The sequence below is a fragment of the Arachis ipaensis genome, chromosome B6 (genome assembly GCF_059453495.1).
Source record: "Arachis ipaensis isolate K30076 ecotype BB chromosome B6, ASM5945349v1, whole genome shotgun sequence".
Taxonomy (NCBI): Eukaryota; Viridiplantae; Streptophyta; class Magnoliopsida; order Fabales; family Fabaceae; genus Arachis; species Arachis ipaensis.
This window is the reverse complement of record NC_142441.1, coordinates 3,206,882-3,225,219: the sequence shown is the minus strand read 5'-3', so window position 1 is coordinate 3,225,219 and position 18,338 is coordinate 3,206,882. Positions and strand designations below refer to the sequence as shown.

General features: G+C 34.1%; 5 protein-coding genes and 1 non-coding gene across 7 annotated transcripts; 2 read left to right on the top strand and 4 right to left on the bottom strand.

The window, feature by feature from the left end:
• Positions 1-460: 460 nt before the first annotated feature.
• Positions 461-1,279, top strand: LOC110263097 (putative indole-3-acetic acid-amido synthetase GH3.6). Its single transcript, XM_021103732.2, has one exon. The coding sequence runs from the start codon at positions 461-463 to the stop codon at positions 1,277-1,279; it is 819 nt and encodes a 272-aa protein (XP_020959391.2).
• A 354-nt stretch (positions 1,280-1,633) lies between these two features.
• LOC110263531 (uncharacterized) lies at positions 1,634-3,952 on the bottom strand. The gene is made up of 3 exons (XM_021104924.2): positions 3,260-3,952; positions 2,141-3,175; positions 1,634-2,042 (listed from the first exon to the last, which is right to left on the bottom strand). The coding sequence occupies exons 1-3, from the start codon at positions 3,950-3,952 to the stop codon at positions 1,746-1,748; spliced, it is 2,025 nt and encodes a 674-aa protein (XP_020960583.1). The 3' UTR covers positions 1,634-1,745.
• A 1,515-nt stretch (positions 3,953-5,467) lies between these two features.
• Positions 5,468-7,899, bottom strand: LOC107645370 (putative indole-3-acetic acid-amido synthetase GH3.6). 2 transcript variants are annotated; one of them, XM_016349380.3, is made up of 3 exons: positions 7,521-7,899; positions 7,313-7,420; positions 5,468-6,915 (listed from the first exon to the last, which is right to left on the bottom strand). In XM_016349380.3, exons 1-3 carry the CDS (start codon positions 7,799-7,801, stop codon positions 5,571-5,573), a joined length of 1,734 nt encoding a protein of 577 aa, XP_016204866.1. In that variant the 5' UTR covers positions 7,802-7,899; the 3' UTR covers positions 5,468-5,570. The 2 variants fall into 2 exon arrangements, with proteins under 2 accessions (XP_016204866.1, XP_016204867.1); XM_016349381.3 differs by having other exon boundaries at positions 7,313-7,415; positions 7,521-7,889.
• Positions 7,900-8,229: 330 nt separating this feature from the next.
• Positions 8,230-12,404, bottom strand: LOC107645371 (DNAse I-like superfamily protein). The gene is made up of 4 exons (XM_016349382.3): positions 11,529-12,404; positions 9,379-9,589; positions 8,819-8,948; positions 8,230-8,729 (listed from the first exon to the last, which is right to left on the bottom strand). The coding sequence occupies exons 1-4, from the start codon at positions 12,257-12,259 to the stop codon at positions 8,440-8,442; spliced, it is 1,362 nt and encodes a 453-aa protein (XP_016204868.1). The 5' UTR covers positions 12,260-12,404; the 3' UTR covers positions 8,230-8,439.
• A 3,681-nt stretch (positions 12,405-16,085) lies between these two features.
• Positions 16,086-16,167, bottom strand: TRNAS-UGA (transfer RNA serine (anticodon UGA)). Its single transcript has one exon. It is a non-coding gene; the product is annotated as a tRNA-Ser (tRNA).
• A 280-nt stretch (positions 16,168-16,447) lies between these two features.
• On the top strand, positions 16,448-18,101 carry RPH1 (resistance to phytophthora 1). Its single transcript, XM_016349379.3, has 4 exons — positions 16,448-16,889; positions 17,288-17,498; positions 17,606-17,775; positions 17,858-18,101. Exons 1-4 carry the CDS (start codon positions 16,584-16,586, stop codon positions 17,882-17,884), a joined length of 714 nt encoding a protein of 237 aa, XP_016204865.1. The 5' UTR covers positions 16,448-16,583; the 3' UTR covers positions 17,885-18,101.
• The last annotated feature ends 237 nt before the right edge of the window (positions 18,102-18,338 follow it).

The window sequence follows — 18,338 nt, the reverse complement described above, 5'->3', positions numbered from 1 at the left end:
AAACCAACCCAAACAACAAAAAGTCTATTTCCTCCAACGTAATAAAATATGGTATTGAAATCCTTAAAAGCATCATTTTTTCGTAGACTGCTTCAATCCCGGTGTTGGAATAAATTTGAATAATCTAGATACTGTGTCACTGGTTGCAGCTGCTATGGTCTTAGCACTAACACTCTTCTGAGCCTTGGGCCTGATTACTGTTTGCTTTAGACGTCTAAAATGTTACTGAATCTGAAATTAACAAAATTATTATGATGTTTCATACAGATTTTAACATGCTGACCAACAAACCTATTGCCACCTTCTATGTGGCCTGAGGAATCTTGACCTTATAGATGGAATTGCAGCACCATATTCCTTAGTATTGGTCAAAGCATTTACCCTTCTTGAGTCCAAGTGGGAAAAACTATGTCATGATCTTGAACGTGGTTTCCCAAGTCATGAAATCTCAGATGTTGCAATGAGGGAAGCTGTAACAGAAACACTTGGAGGGCCTCAACCTGAATTGTCAAACAGAATAAGGCAAATTTGTGAAGATAATGGCAATGATTGGAGTGGAATTGCACATAGATTGTGGCAAAACGTTCGATATATAAAGTGTGTTAGCACTGGAATCATGAAGCAATATTATCCAAAGGTAAAGTATTATGCAGGAGAAGTACCTGTTGTAGGAGGGGATTACTTTGCTTCTGAGTGTAGTGTTGGTTTGAACTTAGACATAATGCAACCCCCTGAGACTACAAGATATGTGTTGTTTCCAAATACTGCTTACTTTGAGTTTCTTCCATTTAACATGAATGATGAAACCAATAACAATGTTGCTGACGAAATGTTTGATCATAGCAGTGTAGAGGTTAGGAAGATGTATGAAATAGTTGTTACTACTTATGGCGGATTCTATCGCTATCGTTTAGGTGATGTAGTGCGAATTCTTGGCTTCTATAATTCTTCTCCAGAAGTGGAGTTTGTGATGAGAGCACCTAAAGCTGCATCTGAGATTCTAACTGAGAGAGACTTGATTTCAGCAATTGATAACTTTCAACTTTCACTAAGAGGTGCCATGATGAGAACACAGATAGTTGAGTTTGCAAGTTTCTTAGACCAAGAATCAAGGCCGAAGCAGTTGAAGGTGTTCGTAGAAGTTCAAGAGGAATCTGATTTCATGGAGGATAAACAAGAGGAATCAATTAGGACATTGAGAAGTTGTATTACCTCACTTGAAGGTAGCTTGGGAGCCTTGTACAAAGTGGAGAAGGTTAAAGGTCAACTTGGGAACTAAATGGTATTCATTCTAAGGCCTGGAGCATTTGATAAGTTATATGAAGCAGCCATTAGAAATGGAACACCAGCTAGTCAATATAAACCACCCAAGATTCTAAGGAATCATGAAATTGTTAGCGTCTTGGAAAAGTTTAGTTTGTGTGATATTGGATGATTCTAAATGAAACGATATTATTTGCTTGTTTAAAATTATTAGGCCTTGATGGAGATTGGAGACACTGAATAAGTTCAATTTACTAATATGCAACAATAACTAGCAATAGCTACGAGATCATATCAGAGGCATACAGATCACTACAAATTGTCGACGAATAAGAAGAAATATATTCACATAACAAACAAAATCACGAGGATAATATTTCACAAAAAGAGTTCTAGCATCAACAAACAAAGTTCCAACATCCAATTTAAAAAAGTAAATAAGTGCATTCCTAAATCTTGTTTAGTTTTTCTCTACGGTAATGTTACTGTTGTGTCTCCTGCAAGCTCATGTTCTCCAATGCCGCCTCTAAGGTTGCATTGGCCACAAGATTTCCATCCTTAATCTTGACAGGGCTAACCTCAGAGAGAAGGTCCAAGCATGGTGCTTCACATACCTTTTGAAGCAGGAAGTGAGCCTTATAATACCCTAAAAGAAATTGTCCGATGACGTCACTGTCACTCGGGCAGGTTTTCATCTTCGACCCACGAAATTCAGGTGGCGAGGATTGAACAAGAATCTCAGCTAAAGGCCCAGATGCCAACGGATCAGAAGCTGCAGCCTGCATCATCTCAATCAAACAATTTAACAAATCAAGATTGACATCAATCAATTGTACTAAGAAAGTATCAACTGAAAAAGGTAGTTAGTTTTACATACAGGATATCCAGGTGATGAGGATACATCACATTGGGGATGAGGAAATTTGGATTTCAAGCTGACAATCTCATTGTTTATCGCACGGGTGTATAGTTCTGACAAGTCAATCGTGCCAGATGCCTTCTTAGACGGAAAAATCAGTTTTTTGAGCCAATGTAAAGCATCATTTAAGGCATCCACGGCAAGGCAATGGCCTTGGATGGTGGTGAGATCGCAGGAGAGAGCAATGTGGGTGCAGAGGGCTGCCAGGTTGAAGAGAACAGAGGCCTTCTCCAAATGGATGTCATGCTGAGAACAGTCTTGTTGCGGGTTGATGGCATTGTACCAAACAAAGATAGGTGGGTTGGGTGAGGCATTCATAGGGAAGAAAGGCTCAATCATGCAAAGGCATTTGAAATAACCGATGAGGCAGTCACGGCGAAAGGGTAGAGAAAGGTCATCACGCAGCATCTGATTGCGCAATTTGTGTAGCATTTCGAGAAGGCCTTCTACTTTCTTTGCCACGCTCTCAGAGTATTTGAGGACAAAGTAATTGCGCAGGGATTCATAGAGATGCAAGGGCTCAGTCTTCTTCAAAGGAAGGAATGCAAGCATATGTGAAAACGGCGAAGAAGACATCGAAGATGAGAGGATTGCCGAATCCGTTTGATAAGGGGGAGGCATGTCCCATGGGTAAGCCACCAGCTTTCCATCCTTCATAAGCTTAAAAGGATTGTACTCCGAGAGGATGAGGTCAACGTATATTTGTCGTGGCTTGAATATCGAGTGCCTGGAAATGCTGCAAAACCCTCTAACTAATATCTCAGTGACACATTCTGCATCATGATCAAGAGCACAAGATTGGACCCTTGAGAACACAGAAGGTCGCTCGGATTCGGTTAGGATGGATGATTGCCTCTGACGAGCCTCCTCCTGAAAGAATGTCACCTTCTGGTAAAGATGAGTTACCCAGGTTTGGTCAAAAGAGTCGACATGTTTCCGTGCTGCCGAATCAGGAGGTATCAGTTCATATGCTCTATGATAATGCTCATAAACCTACATCGTCATCATCATCATCATCATCACTAGAATGAAAAAATAAATGTAAAATCAATCAAGAATTCAAGAGTAAAGACTGACCGATGCAAACGCTAGGGCACATCGGTGTTGTTGGAGAGCGTAACCGGCGTCGTTGTTGTTGAGTTGCTCCTGTAATTCGAGCTCGGAAGCCTGAGCGGAGAAGAGACGGTGCAGAAACTCCGCGAAGAATAGAGTCAAATCGAGCGTGGCGGAGACCACATGCTTGGCAAAAGCCTTCCAGAGTTTGTAGAAGAAATTGGCGGCAACTTTGAAGGCTTCCATTGCAAGGTGACGGCCAAGGGCGGTGGTACGGTCGCAAGAGGCACCAATCTGGCTGCAGATGGCTCCAAGGTTGAAGACAACAGCGGCTTTCTCCAATTGGATGCCGTTGCGCTGTGAGGAGACCCCATCCTCGTGCTCAGGGTTGAAGGCGTCGTACCAGACAAAGATGATGGGGTCGGCGTCGGAGGAGAGAGAGGTGAAGAGTGACTCAACCATGCAAAGACATTTGAAGTAATGGATGAGGCAGTCACGTTGCATGGGAAGGGAGAGGTCCCCTCTACGCTCCACCATGTCCATGCGGCATTTGTTCAGAGTTTGCAGAACGCTTTCAACTTTTTGTGCATCGCTCTCGGAGTATTTTGAGGCTACCAAGTTACGTAACGGCAAGTACAGCTCCACCAGATCAGTCTTCTTCAGTGGGATTGACAGCACCGTTTCCGGGTTCAACAACTGCCAATTCTCGTTGCTCATGTCGGCGGCGAATGAGGATATAGGATATGATACGGTTAGGAATCAGAGAATTCGAATTGCATTTGCAACAGCTATTCCCCCCACCCCCTCCTCCTTTTAAGCTAATAAGAGATTTTTTATTTTTTGTTTTAATAATTTTTAATTTATAAAATTTAAAATTTGAATACGTTAAAACAAATCATAATACATTATAATAATTATGATTTAATATTATTTAAATAATTAAATTATAATTAATATTATTTAAATCAAAATTAATATAAAAAATTGTATTAAATTATTATTACATATTATGTATATTGTTATATTAAATTATAATTAATTTAATTTTTACATATTACAAAATAATTTTTGGTTAGGTTGTTTATTTTTATTTATAAAACTAACCATTGCAAAATTAGCCGTTGAATTTATTTTTAATGTTAATATTTTTTAATAGTGAATTATTTTTAAATTTATAAATTTAAATAATATTATTGTAAAAAAGATAGTAAGTACATTAATTTTAATTACTTTAATTAATTAACTAAAGTTAGTTCCTCTTAATAAAAAAGAGAGATACTTTAAGTTTCTATATATTTTTATGACGTAAAGATTGATTTAGAGTTACATTTTAGAGACAGAAATGAGTTCTCTACTAAAAATAGTCTTAATATTTCCTTTGTAGAATACGCTAATTTGTTATACATTATATTAAAATCGAATTTTACACTTAAATAATACGATGGATGTCACATGTTTGAGATTGTTTAGCAATTATATTAAAGATTTTTTTAATTTATTTTTTTAATTAATTAAACCAAACAGAATAAGGCTAATTTGTGAAGATAATAGTAATGATTGGAGTGGAATTGCAGATAGATTGTGGCGAAACGTTCGATATATAAAGTGTGTTAGCACTGGAATCATGAAGCAATATTATCCAAAGGTAAAGTATTATGCAGGAGAAGTACCTGTTATAGGAGGAGATTACTTTGCTTCTGAGTGTAGTGTTGGTTTGAACTTAGACATAATGCAACCCCCTGAGACTACAAGATATGTGTTGTTTCCAAATACTGCTTACTTTGAGTTTCTTCCATTTAACATGAATGATGAAACCAATAACAATGTTGCTGAGGAATTGTTAGGCTCTTGGAAAAGTTTAGTTTGTGTGATATTAGATGATATGTAAGAGTAATAAAAAATTTTTAGTATCTTCATTCACCATCTAAAAGGAACTTGTTTTCATTTCATACTGATAAAATTGTGTAATGTAACCGAATGATAAACTGTTTGGGAGACAAGTTGATGTACATTTTCAAGAGTGTAATCAACATTATGTTTAAGAAGATTTGAGAAACAAACTAATATCCATGAAAACAATCAAGTTTGCTCTCATCATTTGTATTCTTTCTAAAAATTGGCCTATCTAAGGCCTTAAAATACTTTTGTTGTTATAATCATATCAGAAGTATTAAGATATTGCTTCTGATATATCTTAAATAATTTTAATATTTTATTTTTCTGTGCATTCTGTGGCTAATCTAGTTTCTCTTAACATCAAAAGGCAAAAAGATGAACATGATTACAATCATAAGTTATACTGCAGAAAAGTAAATTATTCAATGCTGCTTATAAACTAAATATCATTCAATGTCACAAAACTATATTTTTGCAAGAGTGTGACAATTTCATGATTTCTTATAATCTTGGGTGGTTTATATTGACTAGCTGGTGTTCCATTTCTAATGGCTACTTCATATAACTTATCAAATGCTCCAGGCCTTAGAATGAATACCACTAAGTTCCCTACTTGACCCTTATCCTTCTCCACCTTGTACAAAGCTCCAAAGCCACTTTCAAGTGAGGAAATACACCTTTTCAATATCATTGTTGACTCTTCTAGTTTGTCCTCCATGAAATCAGATTCCTCTTGAACTTCTGCAAACACCTTCAACTGCTTTGGCTGTGATTCCTGGTCCAAGAAACTTGCAAACTCAACTATCTCTATTTTCATCATGGCACCTCTTACTGCAAGTTGAAAGTTTTCGATTGCTGAAACCAAGTCCTTCTCTGTTAGAATCTCAGCATGAGTTTTAGGTGCTCTCATCACAAATTCTACTTCTGGAGATTTGTTATAGAATCCAACAACTTTCACTACATCCCCTAACCGATAGCGATAGAATCCTCTATAAGTAGTAACAACCACTTCATACATCTTCCCTACCTCTACCCTGCTAAGATCCACTGTTTCATCAGCAGCATCATTGCTCTCCTCATTCATGTTAAATGGAAGAAACTCAAAGTATGCAGCCGTTGGAAGTATCACGAATCTTGTCGTCTCAGGAGGTTGCATTATGTCTAAATTTATGCCAACACAGCACTCAGAAGCAAAGTAATCTCCTCCAACAATAGGTACCTCTCCTGCATAATACTTCAGCTTTGGATAATACTGCATCATGCTTCCAGTGCAAACACACCTTATATAACGAATATTTGGCCACAATCTATAAACAATACCACCCCAATTATCATTATTACCTCCACAGATCAACCTTATTCTGTTTGACAATTCCGGTTGAGGCCCTCCAAGTGCTTTAATCACAGGTTCCCTCATTGCCACATCTGAATTTTCAATACTTGGAAAGCCACATTCAAGGTCATCACAAAGCTGCTCCCATTTGGACTCTAGAAGGCCAAAAGCCTTAACCAATCCTACAGCATAAGGGGTTCGAATAGCATCGATTGCTTCGAGATTCCTTAGGCCGCAGAGAAGGTGGCAATACATTTGATGCTCAACAAAAGATCCAAGAAACACTTGTGGAGGGCTTGAATAGACAGCAAGTTGTTGAGGTTTGGCCTTACCACTCTGCAAAGAGTAAGAAGATGCAGCCATAACCTTGAAGCCGCACTTAGTAGTTGTGATATTGTCAGCATAGAGAAACCAAAGGATCTTGTTTATCCCTGGCCTTGGAGGAAAGAACCTGTATGCATTAGATATATCTATTATTGATTTTATGTTTATTTAGTTTGACATTAAGGTAATTTTGTTATTACAATTAGATTGTATCTTGTTCTATAAATAGGTACTCCTTGTTGTCCATTCCAAGAACAGTATCTGAATATCGAGTTTATTCTTGAGTTATTATCATGAATTCTAGCATGGTATCAAAGCCATTATATCTCATAAATAGGTACTCTTCATTGTACATTCACACAGAAGCATCAGAATAATAATATCTGAATATCAAATTTATTCTTGAGTTATTATCATGAATTCTAACAAGGTATATAACCATTCATGTATTTTTCCTAACATTTTAAGATTTTGTAATAAGTAATTTCTTGTCTCATCGAATTCTGGAAACTAGATTAGTTTACCTGTGAAGAACTGCAGTGCTGCCTCTGTGAGCAATAAAGGATGCAGCTTGGGAAAGGGTTGAATCAAAATAAGGGATCAATTTGGGCTTCATGGAGCTTGTTCCTGAGCTGATTAAAAGGACAAAAGAAAAAAGAAAAGGGTCAAATCCAACATCAAACACTGAAGGTTTTTAGTTTTTACCAACAAGAAAAAGAACAGTATTGGAACCTGTAGAAGAAGCAGAGGAGGGGATCAACAGAGAGAAGAGGAGGATCATGATGTTGTTTTCCATGTTCTGCCATTTGATTGATGTAGTCAACATAGTCATCATAGGAAGACAGAGGCACCATATTCCTGAAAGTATTCACATCAAGATGAGAGATAAATGGTTGGAGATATTGCACTTTTGAATTGTGTTGAAGGATTGAGCGTAGAGTTTCCAACTGGTGAAACCCTGCGTTCTTGGTGTACTCTTCCACCTTCTCTATGATGGATTCCTCTTCTGCCATCTTGTTTGGGACATTGTTCTCTCTGTTCTATGTACCTATCTTTATATGTGCCTTGATCATGGTCCATAGTCTTTGACTTTGACTCATTAATGTTGGAGTTAATGTCAAGTTTCTCTAAATCAATAGCATCAATTACTAAGGTGTTGACTTCTTTGAGTAAAACTAAAACAGCAGCAACCCATGGTAATGCAAGTACCAAGTTTTGTGACTTCTTTGACTATAACCTATGTTCTATCAGAAGATTCTTTAGATATTTTTATTCTACTAATCAATATAGTTTTTGTTTTTACCTTATATTTGAATTAACACTAATCAACTTTCTTTTTTTCTTTTTACACTAAAAATATTAGCCTTCTACTATTCCCCATTTGTATTATGTTATGAAAGCAATGCGGCGCTTATTAACAAAAGAAATAAATAAAGAGAAATGTGTAAGACATAACATTTTGCCTCTCAATAATCTTGTAAATCTTTTGTCTTTTAGGAAACACAGATTTATACAGAACATATATGATTAGAGGATTAGGAAGCATGAACAAATTAAAACTAACTGAACTGCCCCATCTTCAAAACTATAGTTAAATTCAGCAATGATTAATGTAAGCAAATTAAAGAGAAGAAAAAGGAAAATAAGAAACTCAATCAATATCTCTCCCGTATGTGTTTTTGTTCCATATACAAGTTGATGGACTTGGCTGTGTTTTCATTCTCTGCTGCTTCTTTGTTACATTATTGTTTTCTTCTTGAAGAGGACTACTGTTTAGAATGCTATTATTTTCTTTAACCACATCAACTTTGACTATGTGATGATCTGAAGTCCCTTTGGAAGAAAGCACAAGATAGGACCCTGCTACGAACTTATATGTTGAATCTGATGAGGATAATATGTAATCTACCCTTGTTCCATACTTACATGTCCCTTGCACACCTGCATTATAATTTTGAGGATTAGAGAGTTTTCAAAAATTGATTAAATGTATGTCACATAATTAAAAGCTTAAGGTATTCTTGTTTTACTTTGTCCTTTGGCAATCATCACTACAGATTCACATTCCCCTGAATAGTCCTTAGCATCCGTGTAGTGCTTACTCTTTAGATATTTCATCACTTCAACCTTTGGTGTTGGTTTTCCAATCTCTTCATAGTACTGAAAAACAAAACAAAGGAAAAAAATAATATCAATTCATACATAGGACTAACTTGACTTAAGTTTGTATCATTACTCTTAGTTTTCTGTTGAGGTATATCCTCTGGAGTTACTCAGATTGAATCAGTGATCGATTTCTAGGTTTCGCTATAAATCTTTAGTTAATTTCAATTACGTAAATCAATCTTCAAATCACATTCTAAAATAGGTCATTTTCTATTTTAATAGAAACTTCTGTAATAGAAACAATGATATCTCCAATTATAATCCCTTTGGATGTAAACTAAATTGATTTATGGAATGTTTTAATGACTAATTTGACTATCGTGTGACTTATTAGGAGGCCAATTTGGACATTAACCCCATTATAATTTCTCATATTTACATTTGACTATGGTTAAAACTTTAAAGCTTATGTATAAAAATATACCTTAACAATATCAGTCCATCTTTCTTGTGAGTAATCTGATTCATCAAGTGAGTTAAGCCCTCCAGCTAAGATGTGAGGCTCATCATTATTAGACTGGATTATTGCATTAATCTGCTTCATCCTCCAATTCTCATCAAGATGATCAAGATGGGTGCAGTAAAAGTTCATTTCACCAGCTTCAGGTACATCGATGGTGGCCTTCAGAACATTCCTGTTGCCAATAAAATTAGTCACATTCGCACTTGTTGCTCAATCATATTCTCTAATCTAATCTATTTCTAACCCACCAGAATTCAGAGTCTTTTGTTGTTGTATTTTGTTTAATTTTCAACTTTCACAAGCTAGATTTCCACTAATATTCCCATGATCATATTCTCTAGTAGATGGTCAATGACAAGAAGCTGGCTTTGGAGTGAAGTAAGAAAAGTTTTCTTGCTTCAGTTATAGCAAGAAGAGTTTGTAATATTTTTACTCTTCTTTAAGATTAGGCAAGGTCGATATCTACCTACTTCTTCAAATGGCACCATTCATTGCCAAACTAAACTATGCTCCTTGTAGTGAGGCAGCATTGTTTGTGGAAAAATGAGAATAAGTATAGGAAAAAAAATTTATTAATTAACATTAAAAAAATTTAATTATGAAAATATTTTTTGAACTTTAAACCTTTTAGTGGAGGATTTTTTTTCCCCTAAAGATAGGAGTTAGACTCGAATCCGAGACATTTAGATGAATATAAAGAAATGATGGCTACTAAACATTTCCGATAATTTATTGACTTTTAGTGGAGGATTTATAATTAGAATTTTGGTCTTAAAATATAAAATTCAGAATAGAATTTAAGATACAAAAATTATTTTAAAAAGATTAGTTGATAATAGCTGAAAAAAATTAACTCTCTAATTATACTTATGATTATTTTAGCCTTCAAAGTAGCATGTAATTAATAAATTAATCCTCACTTTGAGTGAGTTTATGAAATAGGACAAATTTTTTAATGCCATAGGATAATTATTAATTCTTGAGGCTGTCCTATTAGCAAACTAATCTTTTAACAACAATCAGAATGGCAGTTGATTAATTGAGAAGTTGTTACAATAATGAGAAGGAATCAGACAGCACTCATTAGCCAGAACCAACCCAAAATTGTGGTACGGAGGAGAAAAAATAAAATAAGCACTGAATCGGTCTAAAAAGTGTTGGTAATAAATTATTGTACCTATAAATGTGTTCACAAGAACGTTGAGAATAGCGGAAAACAAAATTAAAATATCTAAAAGGCGTGGAAAAGAAACAAGTGTAGAGAGAGAGAGAGGGAGAAGAAGAAGACACAGTTGCTTAAGGGTTAGGTGTGGGATCCATCCATGCCTCGCTGCATACAGCTATCATTAGGAACACGTTAACACTTTCCCGAGTTAGATCATTCGAAAACCATTACATTACTACGACAATTAGAAAAACAAAATAATCATCATCTACTTCTAGTTGCCTTTTATTATTATTTTCTTTTTATAGATTTTATGATTGGATACTTTTATGGGAAAAGATAAGTGACCCTAACTTTTTTTCTCCTTCTCCGCTTTGCTTAGATATGGCACAGGGCCATGAAGAAGCTTCAACGAAGTACACTCAAGCTAAGAAACCGTAAAAAGGCGCACAACAAATATATATATATGAGAAATTTTAAGTGATCCAACAATTTTTTTTTTTATTTTTGTCTTATATTTAAATCGTTAAAAAATATTTATTATGCATATATATATATATAAATATATGTATTATTCTATTTAATTTTTGTTTTTATATTAAAAAATATTTAATTATAATATACACACGTTAAAATTAATTATTAAAATTAATTATTAATATAAAATATATATTAAAAATAAATTAATTTATATATTTATTTATACATAAATATATTATGAGAAAGTTTAGGGCCAGCAGATTTTGTAACTTTTAGTCATCAATGATGTTTTTAATGATGTGAGATTGCATCTAATGATATAGAATCATTCAATTTTCTTTTGATGGTTAAGTGTTGGCGAGAATTTAACAAAAGTGCTGACTCTTCGTATATTATTAGGTAATTTAATTTTAATGTACGAAAACATTTCTGAGAAGTATTATACTGTAAGATTTTGTGAATTAACCTGAAATCGGTGTGGTCGAAGAGTTTCTGAACGTTGGAGCGTTTGATGGGCCACCTGGACAAAACGGCGTTGCCGTATTCAGGAGCCCAGCTATCAGCAAAGACGTAGTTCATGCCCAAAGCTTTGGCCAAATCCGACAATGGCTTCATGTCGTTTTGTTCGTCCGCCTTCACATCCTGCAAAGCCAAAACGTCAGCGTCCAACTCCCTCAGAACCTCCAGCACCGTCTTCCGGCTCTTTATTCCGTACACATCATTCCCTTCCACGCCGGAGAAGCTGTTGCACTGTCTCATCACCACGCTTCTCCATCGCCAAGAAGATCCTCCTCCTTCTCTCTCGTGCTCCGAGAAGCTCGATTGTCTGCTTCTCAGAAGCGAAATCTCGTTATCTGGTAGGTTGATGGAAACTCTCAGCTTCGATTGACGTTCCGGTGGTGGAACAACCGAAGTTATTGGGTGAAGAGGAGAGTGCTTGAGAATGCTTTTGGGTTTGAGATCACAGCGCGCGTTTTGTTCTTCGTCGTTGTTGGTGGGGACTGCTGGTGCCATGGAGAAGAGTGCGGCGTTGAAGGTTGCTACGCGGATTGGTTTCTGCGGTTTCTTGTTTGGGTGAACCAATGCTGATGAACAAGTGCTGGTGGTTAGGGTGCTTTTGTTTCGGTTCGATTTGCGGAAACGGCGCCGTTTTGACCACCGGAGGTGCGAACAGAGACGGCAGAGGAGCTTCATCATGTTTTGATTACTTGCTTGGAGAATAACAGCCACTTCCTCTGCTTTTCAAGTTTCTCTGTGTTGCCTTTTTTTCTCATCATCGGATAAGTAGTACAATTATGGAAGGAAAAATAATACAATATTTATTTGTACATTACAATTATTTACTAAAAATCTAAACTCAATCGTTATATATTTATATAAAAATATAAAAAATATTAAAAACGATCATAATTTATTATTTATTATTATTATTTAATTATTAATTTAATTTTTTTCATTTAATAATATATTTTATCTTATATTTTTAAATATTAATATCTAAATAATAATTAAAATCAATAAATTTTGATAATTTTTTAATATTTTTTTACAAAATATTATAATTTATTTTTAATATATATTTAATATTTTAATAGTTAATTTTATAATATACCTACACAATTGAAAATAATAATGGATTATAATATTATATGTGTCATAGTTTAGATTAGATTAGAATATACATATGGTGCTATCTAGTTGTGTTGTGTCTTTAGGCTCCGGTCTACTCATGAAGGGTGGGTGTCTTTCCTGGAAAATGAGCTTTTGACACGTGGCACTCTATACAAATAATTTAAACACATATTAATATATATTAATATATTAATTATTATTTTCATATAAAAAGATTTTTAGATGAGTAATTATCTTAGAAACATGATTCATTTGAACAGATTATTTTAGTCTCTAACTAAATTTATTTGATATTTAATTATTGATTGAATACTTTTTGTTTGTGAAATTGATATTAATTTAGGTTGTATTATTAAGTAATAGTAAAAAGTTGGTGAAGGGGATTGACATTGCCCCTTTAGTCCATAGCATTTGGTAGGGTCAATTGGGAGATTCCACTATTAAGAAGAGAAACAAAAGGAAAATGAAAGAACATAAATTTGGCATGGCATATTATTGCGGTTGCCACTATGAGACCCCAACTGCTCCGATCCAGAAAGAAATAAAGAAAAGATGGTCGTTTATTGGATGCTCTCCTGTCCTTTACCCTTCAACTCAGGTAACAACTTACAAGGACATTATTTATGCTCTCATTCAACTCTTCATTGTGTATCTTCACTTCACCACCAATACTCTTTCTTTTGTTTTCATTACTCTGAGTTTTTTTTTTGTTTGTTAGAATCCAAAACTTTTAAGTGAGAGAAAAGATGATGTCATTTAAATTATAATTCGTTATAGTTTTATTAATACTAAAAATGTTATAATTAAGTATTTCTTTATTAAGATAGTAGAATAGTGAATGAAGCAAAGCAAATAGTAGTAGTTAGTATGATTATTATAATAAAATAAGTTGAAAATTCAGGTGCAGTCGACTTTATGTGAAGTTGATGACTGAAAGTAGTTAGATAATTTGACTGATTTGACTAAATTTCTATCTAACAGCTCTCAACCACTAACTTTACGTGAAGTCGACTGAACTTGAATTTTCATCATAAAATAAATTGGGCAACAACTCTGATCTGCTCTTGATTGAGTATTGACCAGTGAGATTCTTGTTTGGAACGCCACGTCACTTGAAACCCGGCGTACCCATCTCCCATGACATGAAATGAAATGAAAATTCCCATTCAACGTGACTTGTAAATTGTAATGTGGGTGGCCTAGGAACCCTCATCCAAATTCTACATCTTCTTCTCAAAATACAAAACCATCTGCACTGCCGTTATAATATAATGCCAATGCAATCATAAATTTATAATTATTATTTCAATAATTAAGTAACATTGAAAGGTTACATTACTCTCGATCTTACAGTATTATTTTCATCGGAAATGTAGATAACACCTATATGCGAGTTGATGTTAAGCTTTACCTCATTCATCAATTAGTTGAAGTTCACTGATGAGTTTAGATCACTATTAGAATAACAAAAATATTATATATACATTAAAATTAGTTACCACATATTTGTATACAAAAAAATATATATAGTTTAATTTATTTTAATATGTATTATATAATGATAATAACTGATTTTGATAGCTAATTTTAGCATATATTTTTTGTGATTATTAAAATAATTACTACTTTTCTTTCATTATGTTAAAATACGTATTATTAGATATGCATCATGTAATAAGATAAGATATGCCTCTTATTGTTTTTTATTTTGGCAATATAATACTTTCTCAATATTTAATCCTCCTTTTAATCATTTTATGTACTGATTTATATGGTTTTCTTGACATACAGAGCCAAAAGAATATGATGACATACCTATATATTTGTACAGTATAAACATTCACATCTAGACCGCCATGACAATTGGCAATATTATTGAAAAGTATAATAATACGAATAATCTAATGAGATTTAATCCAATAATTATATGAAGTTGTTTCATTCAACCATGTTATTATCATGCTCAATTGTTTAACTTGTAGGTGATGTAACGAAATACCTTAAAATTAAACGAATGAGAATAATACCAACATATATTTTCACCTATTTATTAATATATTTATTTTGATAATGTAATTGTCACTTTATGTAGAAACAATTGTGGAAAAAAAAAAGGAGCAATGAATCAGAGCCCAACAGGCTGATGAGTATGTATGTCAGCCTGAATAACATAATTGGAAATTGGTAATTAATTAATTAATTTAAAGGAAATAATGTCCCTATTATCCACGAATATAGTTAATGATGATCCATAAATAAAGAGACACTAGATGAGAAGTGTATGTTTATTGCTGTATATTAATACGTGGGGCTACTTGGATTTGATGTATCAAATAAGATGCCAATTGCATAAATTTGGTGTTAACAGCCCAGAAAGATATATACTTATTGACAAACTTTTTATTCCTTCTTGATTGTCACATACTGGGATATCATATTTTAATTACTCAGGTCGTTGGATGTTCCTTTCAGATAGTTTCATTACACCATTATTAATAATAATCAGTTATGGGAGATAATAATTCTACATATTCTTATGATAGTGACAGAATTTAAGGGGGGAAAAGTTGCCAAATTAATTTTAATTTGCAACAACGCTAAGAAATAAATATGAAATAAATAACGAATGAACAGGTTAATTAGATTGTTTTAGCCAAGGACAGTATAATTTCGAGCCTTAAGAACTTGAGTCTCAAAATGATTGAAAGTAGCACTTTATTAGAATAGAATATTGTCATCCACAATTATTAGAATAGAATTACACTCAATGATAGTTTTGAAAGGGAATAATTTCCATGTCAATTGCCAAATAAAACTGTCACTTTATTATTACTATTATTATTATTATTATTTTTCCAGCTGAAAGTCTCAAACTTGAAAGAGAGGTAGTTGGATACCCATGTTATGCAGAGCATTCATGACTTAAGCTCATTGATCTTATCTTATCCGAATCATGGACAGAGCTTTTGTCTATGAATTAAGGCTACAATTACAGCTAATGAAGCTACATAACTGGTAAAGAGGACCATTAATGATTAATGAAGAAGCATGATTGAAGTACACAAAGGCTATAGAGAACCCAAAACTCTGGTTGGTTTTCATAACTCGTGTGCCTTGTGCTCATAATTTTAATATAATATTAAAAATGATTGCAATAATAGGGTCCATTTTTTTATATGAAGGATAGAGAAATATGGAGTTGTATTTGTTGTGTTAGTTATTTGAGAACGTGTTTGATATCCCACCATAGCAGACATCTGAATATGATGGGTCCAAGCTAAGAGATCATATTATAACAGAAAATAAAACATTGTGCAAATGTGGGGCTATTAGAATTTAGAAACGTACAAAAAAGAATAGTTCTGAAATTTATCAAATGGAAAAACAAAAACGTCGACAGCAGGGTTCGAACCTGCGCGGGCGTAGCCCAACAGATTTCAAGTCTGTCTCCTTAACCACTCGGACATATCGACTACATGGAAAATTCGGCTACTACAATTATATATATTATTTTATTTATAATGCAAATCAGTGAATAATATTTAATATTTTAGTTATAAAAAAAATTACTATTTTTAGTTATGAAAATTCAAAATGTCAGTAAATTTATATCTGAATAAATATGTTTGGTTTTATATTCATATAAAATAAAAAATTAATATTTTTACTTATGAAAGTTTAAAGTTTAAACTTTAAAATATTAACTGAGGAGTATTTTGTTATACGTAAATTATTCATATAAAATCACATTAGTATTACTTATAAATCCATAATATAAAAACGAAGATAATAATTTATTGAGTTAATTAAATGGGTAAAAGAATAGGGTAGGAACACCACCAAGCTTCCACCACCTCCACCAAATTCTTATCTTCTCAAATTTTTTCCGATGAACACTCTCTTCTCACCCCCTTCAACCATTTCGGGCCTTCCCCATGTGAATACAAATCTTCCTAGGTTCCATTCCACCATCAGAACCACCTTCTTCCCTCAGCAGCAGCCGCACTCTCTGCTCCGCGGCACGCTCTCTGCACGTGCCACTTCCGATGAGGTAGACACACGCTTACAAACACTGGATGGTGAATCCCAATCCCCACTCTCAGAGGAGGAGCTCAAATTGGAATCCGATGCTACCGAAGGAACCACTACCACTTCCACTTCTTCTTCTGCTCCCATCGACAAGGAGCTTAAAAAGGTTACTTCCCGCATCCTTTAATTTAATATCTAAACACAGTTCTTTAAGGATGCCCATTTCGTAAAAAATATTTCTTTCTTAAAGATTTTTGCGTATAATAGTGATGAATTCCCAAAGTTTCAAACTTTGCATGTGGGCATTGGTACGTGTCTAATTTTGAGTTTGGAGATTGAAAAGGTCCATCCTCCTTGCTGAATTCTGGATTTGGACAAGTGTCTAATGTTGCAAGTTGATTTTCTAATTTGAGATTATGCACTTGAAAGTATAATGTAGTGGGTAATTTAGAGTGCCAAATTATAATTTGAATATTGTATGCTAAATTCTTTTCTTTTTTTCTTTTTTTTATTTTTTTTTTATTTTTTATTTGTGTGTGTGTGTGTGTGTGTTATACATTACAGGTAGCTCAGAAGACAGCAGCTACCTTTGCACCAAGGGCTTCCACGGCTACAAAGAATCCTGCAGTGCCTGGAACTGCATTGTACACTGTTTTTGAGGTTCAAGGTTATGTATCAATGTTGTTGGGAGGAGCTTTGTCTTTCAATCTGATATTCCCTTCAAACGAACCTGACATTTGGAGATTAATGGGAATGTGGTCCATTTGGATGTTCAGTAAGTTTATACTTACCTACCAATCTAGTAACTTGGATTTGAAATCACATGCTATTGCCAATCAGCACTAAAACTTCTCTGATGAACACAACAATCCATTTATGCAGCAATTCCTTCTCTACGAGCTAGAGACTGCTCAAAGAATGAGAAGGAAGCTCTCAACTATCTTTTTCTCCTCATCCCATTGATCAATGTTATAATCCCATTCTTTTGGAAGTCCTTTGCTGTTGTTTGGTCGGCAGATACAATAGCCTTCTTTGGAATGTATGCCTGGAAGGTAACTATACTTTCTTGTTATCCATTTTTGCTCTTAGCTTTCTGTTTCTCATGTATAGTTATCTAAAGAACATTACTTGCAGTTTGGGTGGTTGCAGAAAACGGACTAGGAAACCAAGTAGACAGTCAACTGTTACCAAGGCATTTTTGGTCTCTTGTTTCTCTCTTGGAATTATTTTTTTTACACACAATAAAAGACATGCAACATTTCTTGCAAGAAATTCTGTATTAAAACATCTTCTGGGTATACTAAAGGAGCTAGACACATCCTTATAGTTGTTTCCCATTATCAAATGAATATGTATATGATATAGGCTCTTTCAAACATTTTGCTACTTTGTCATCTCATTGCACTTTGAACCTACAAATAGAAAATTGCAATGTTACCGACAACAACCTAGAGGTAATATGACACGATTTTATTTTATTAGTCAGTCAATGAATGTAATATGTTGTTGCATCAGTGAGATTTTCGATGGTTGTATCCATGGCTGTAAAGTATTTTCTTGACTTGTAAGGAAACTTAAACACGACGAGCTCGGTTTATTGCTGTGAAACAATCAA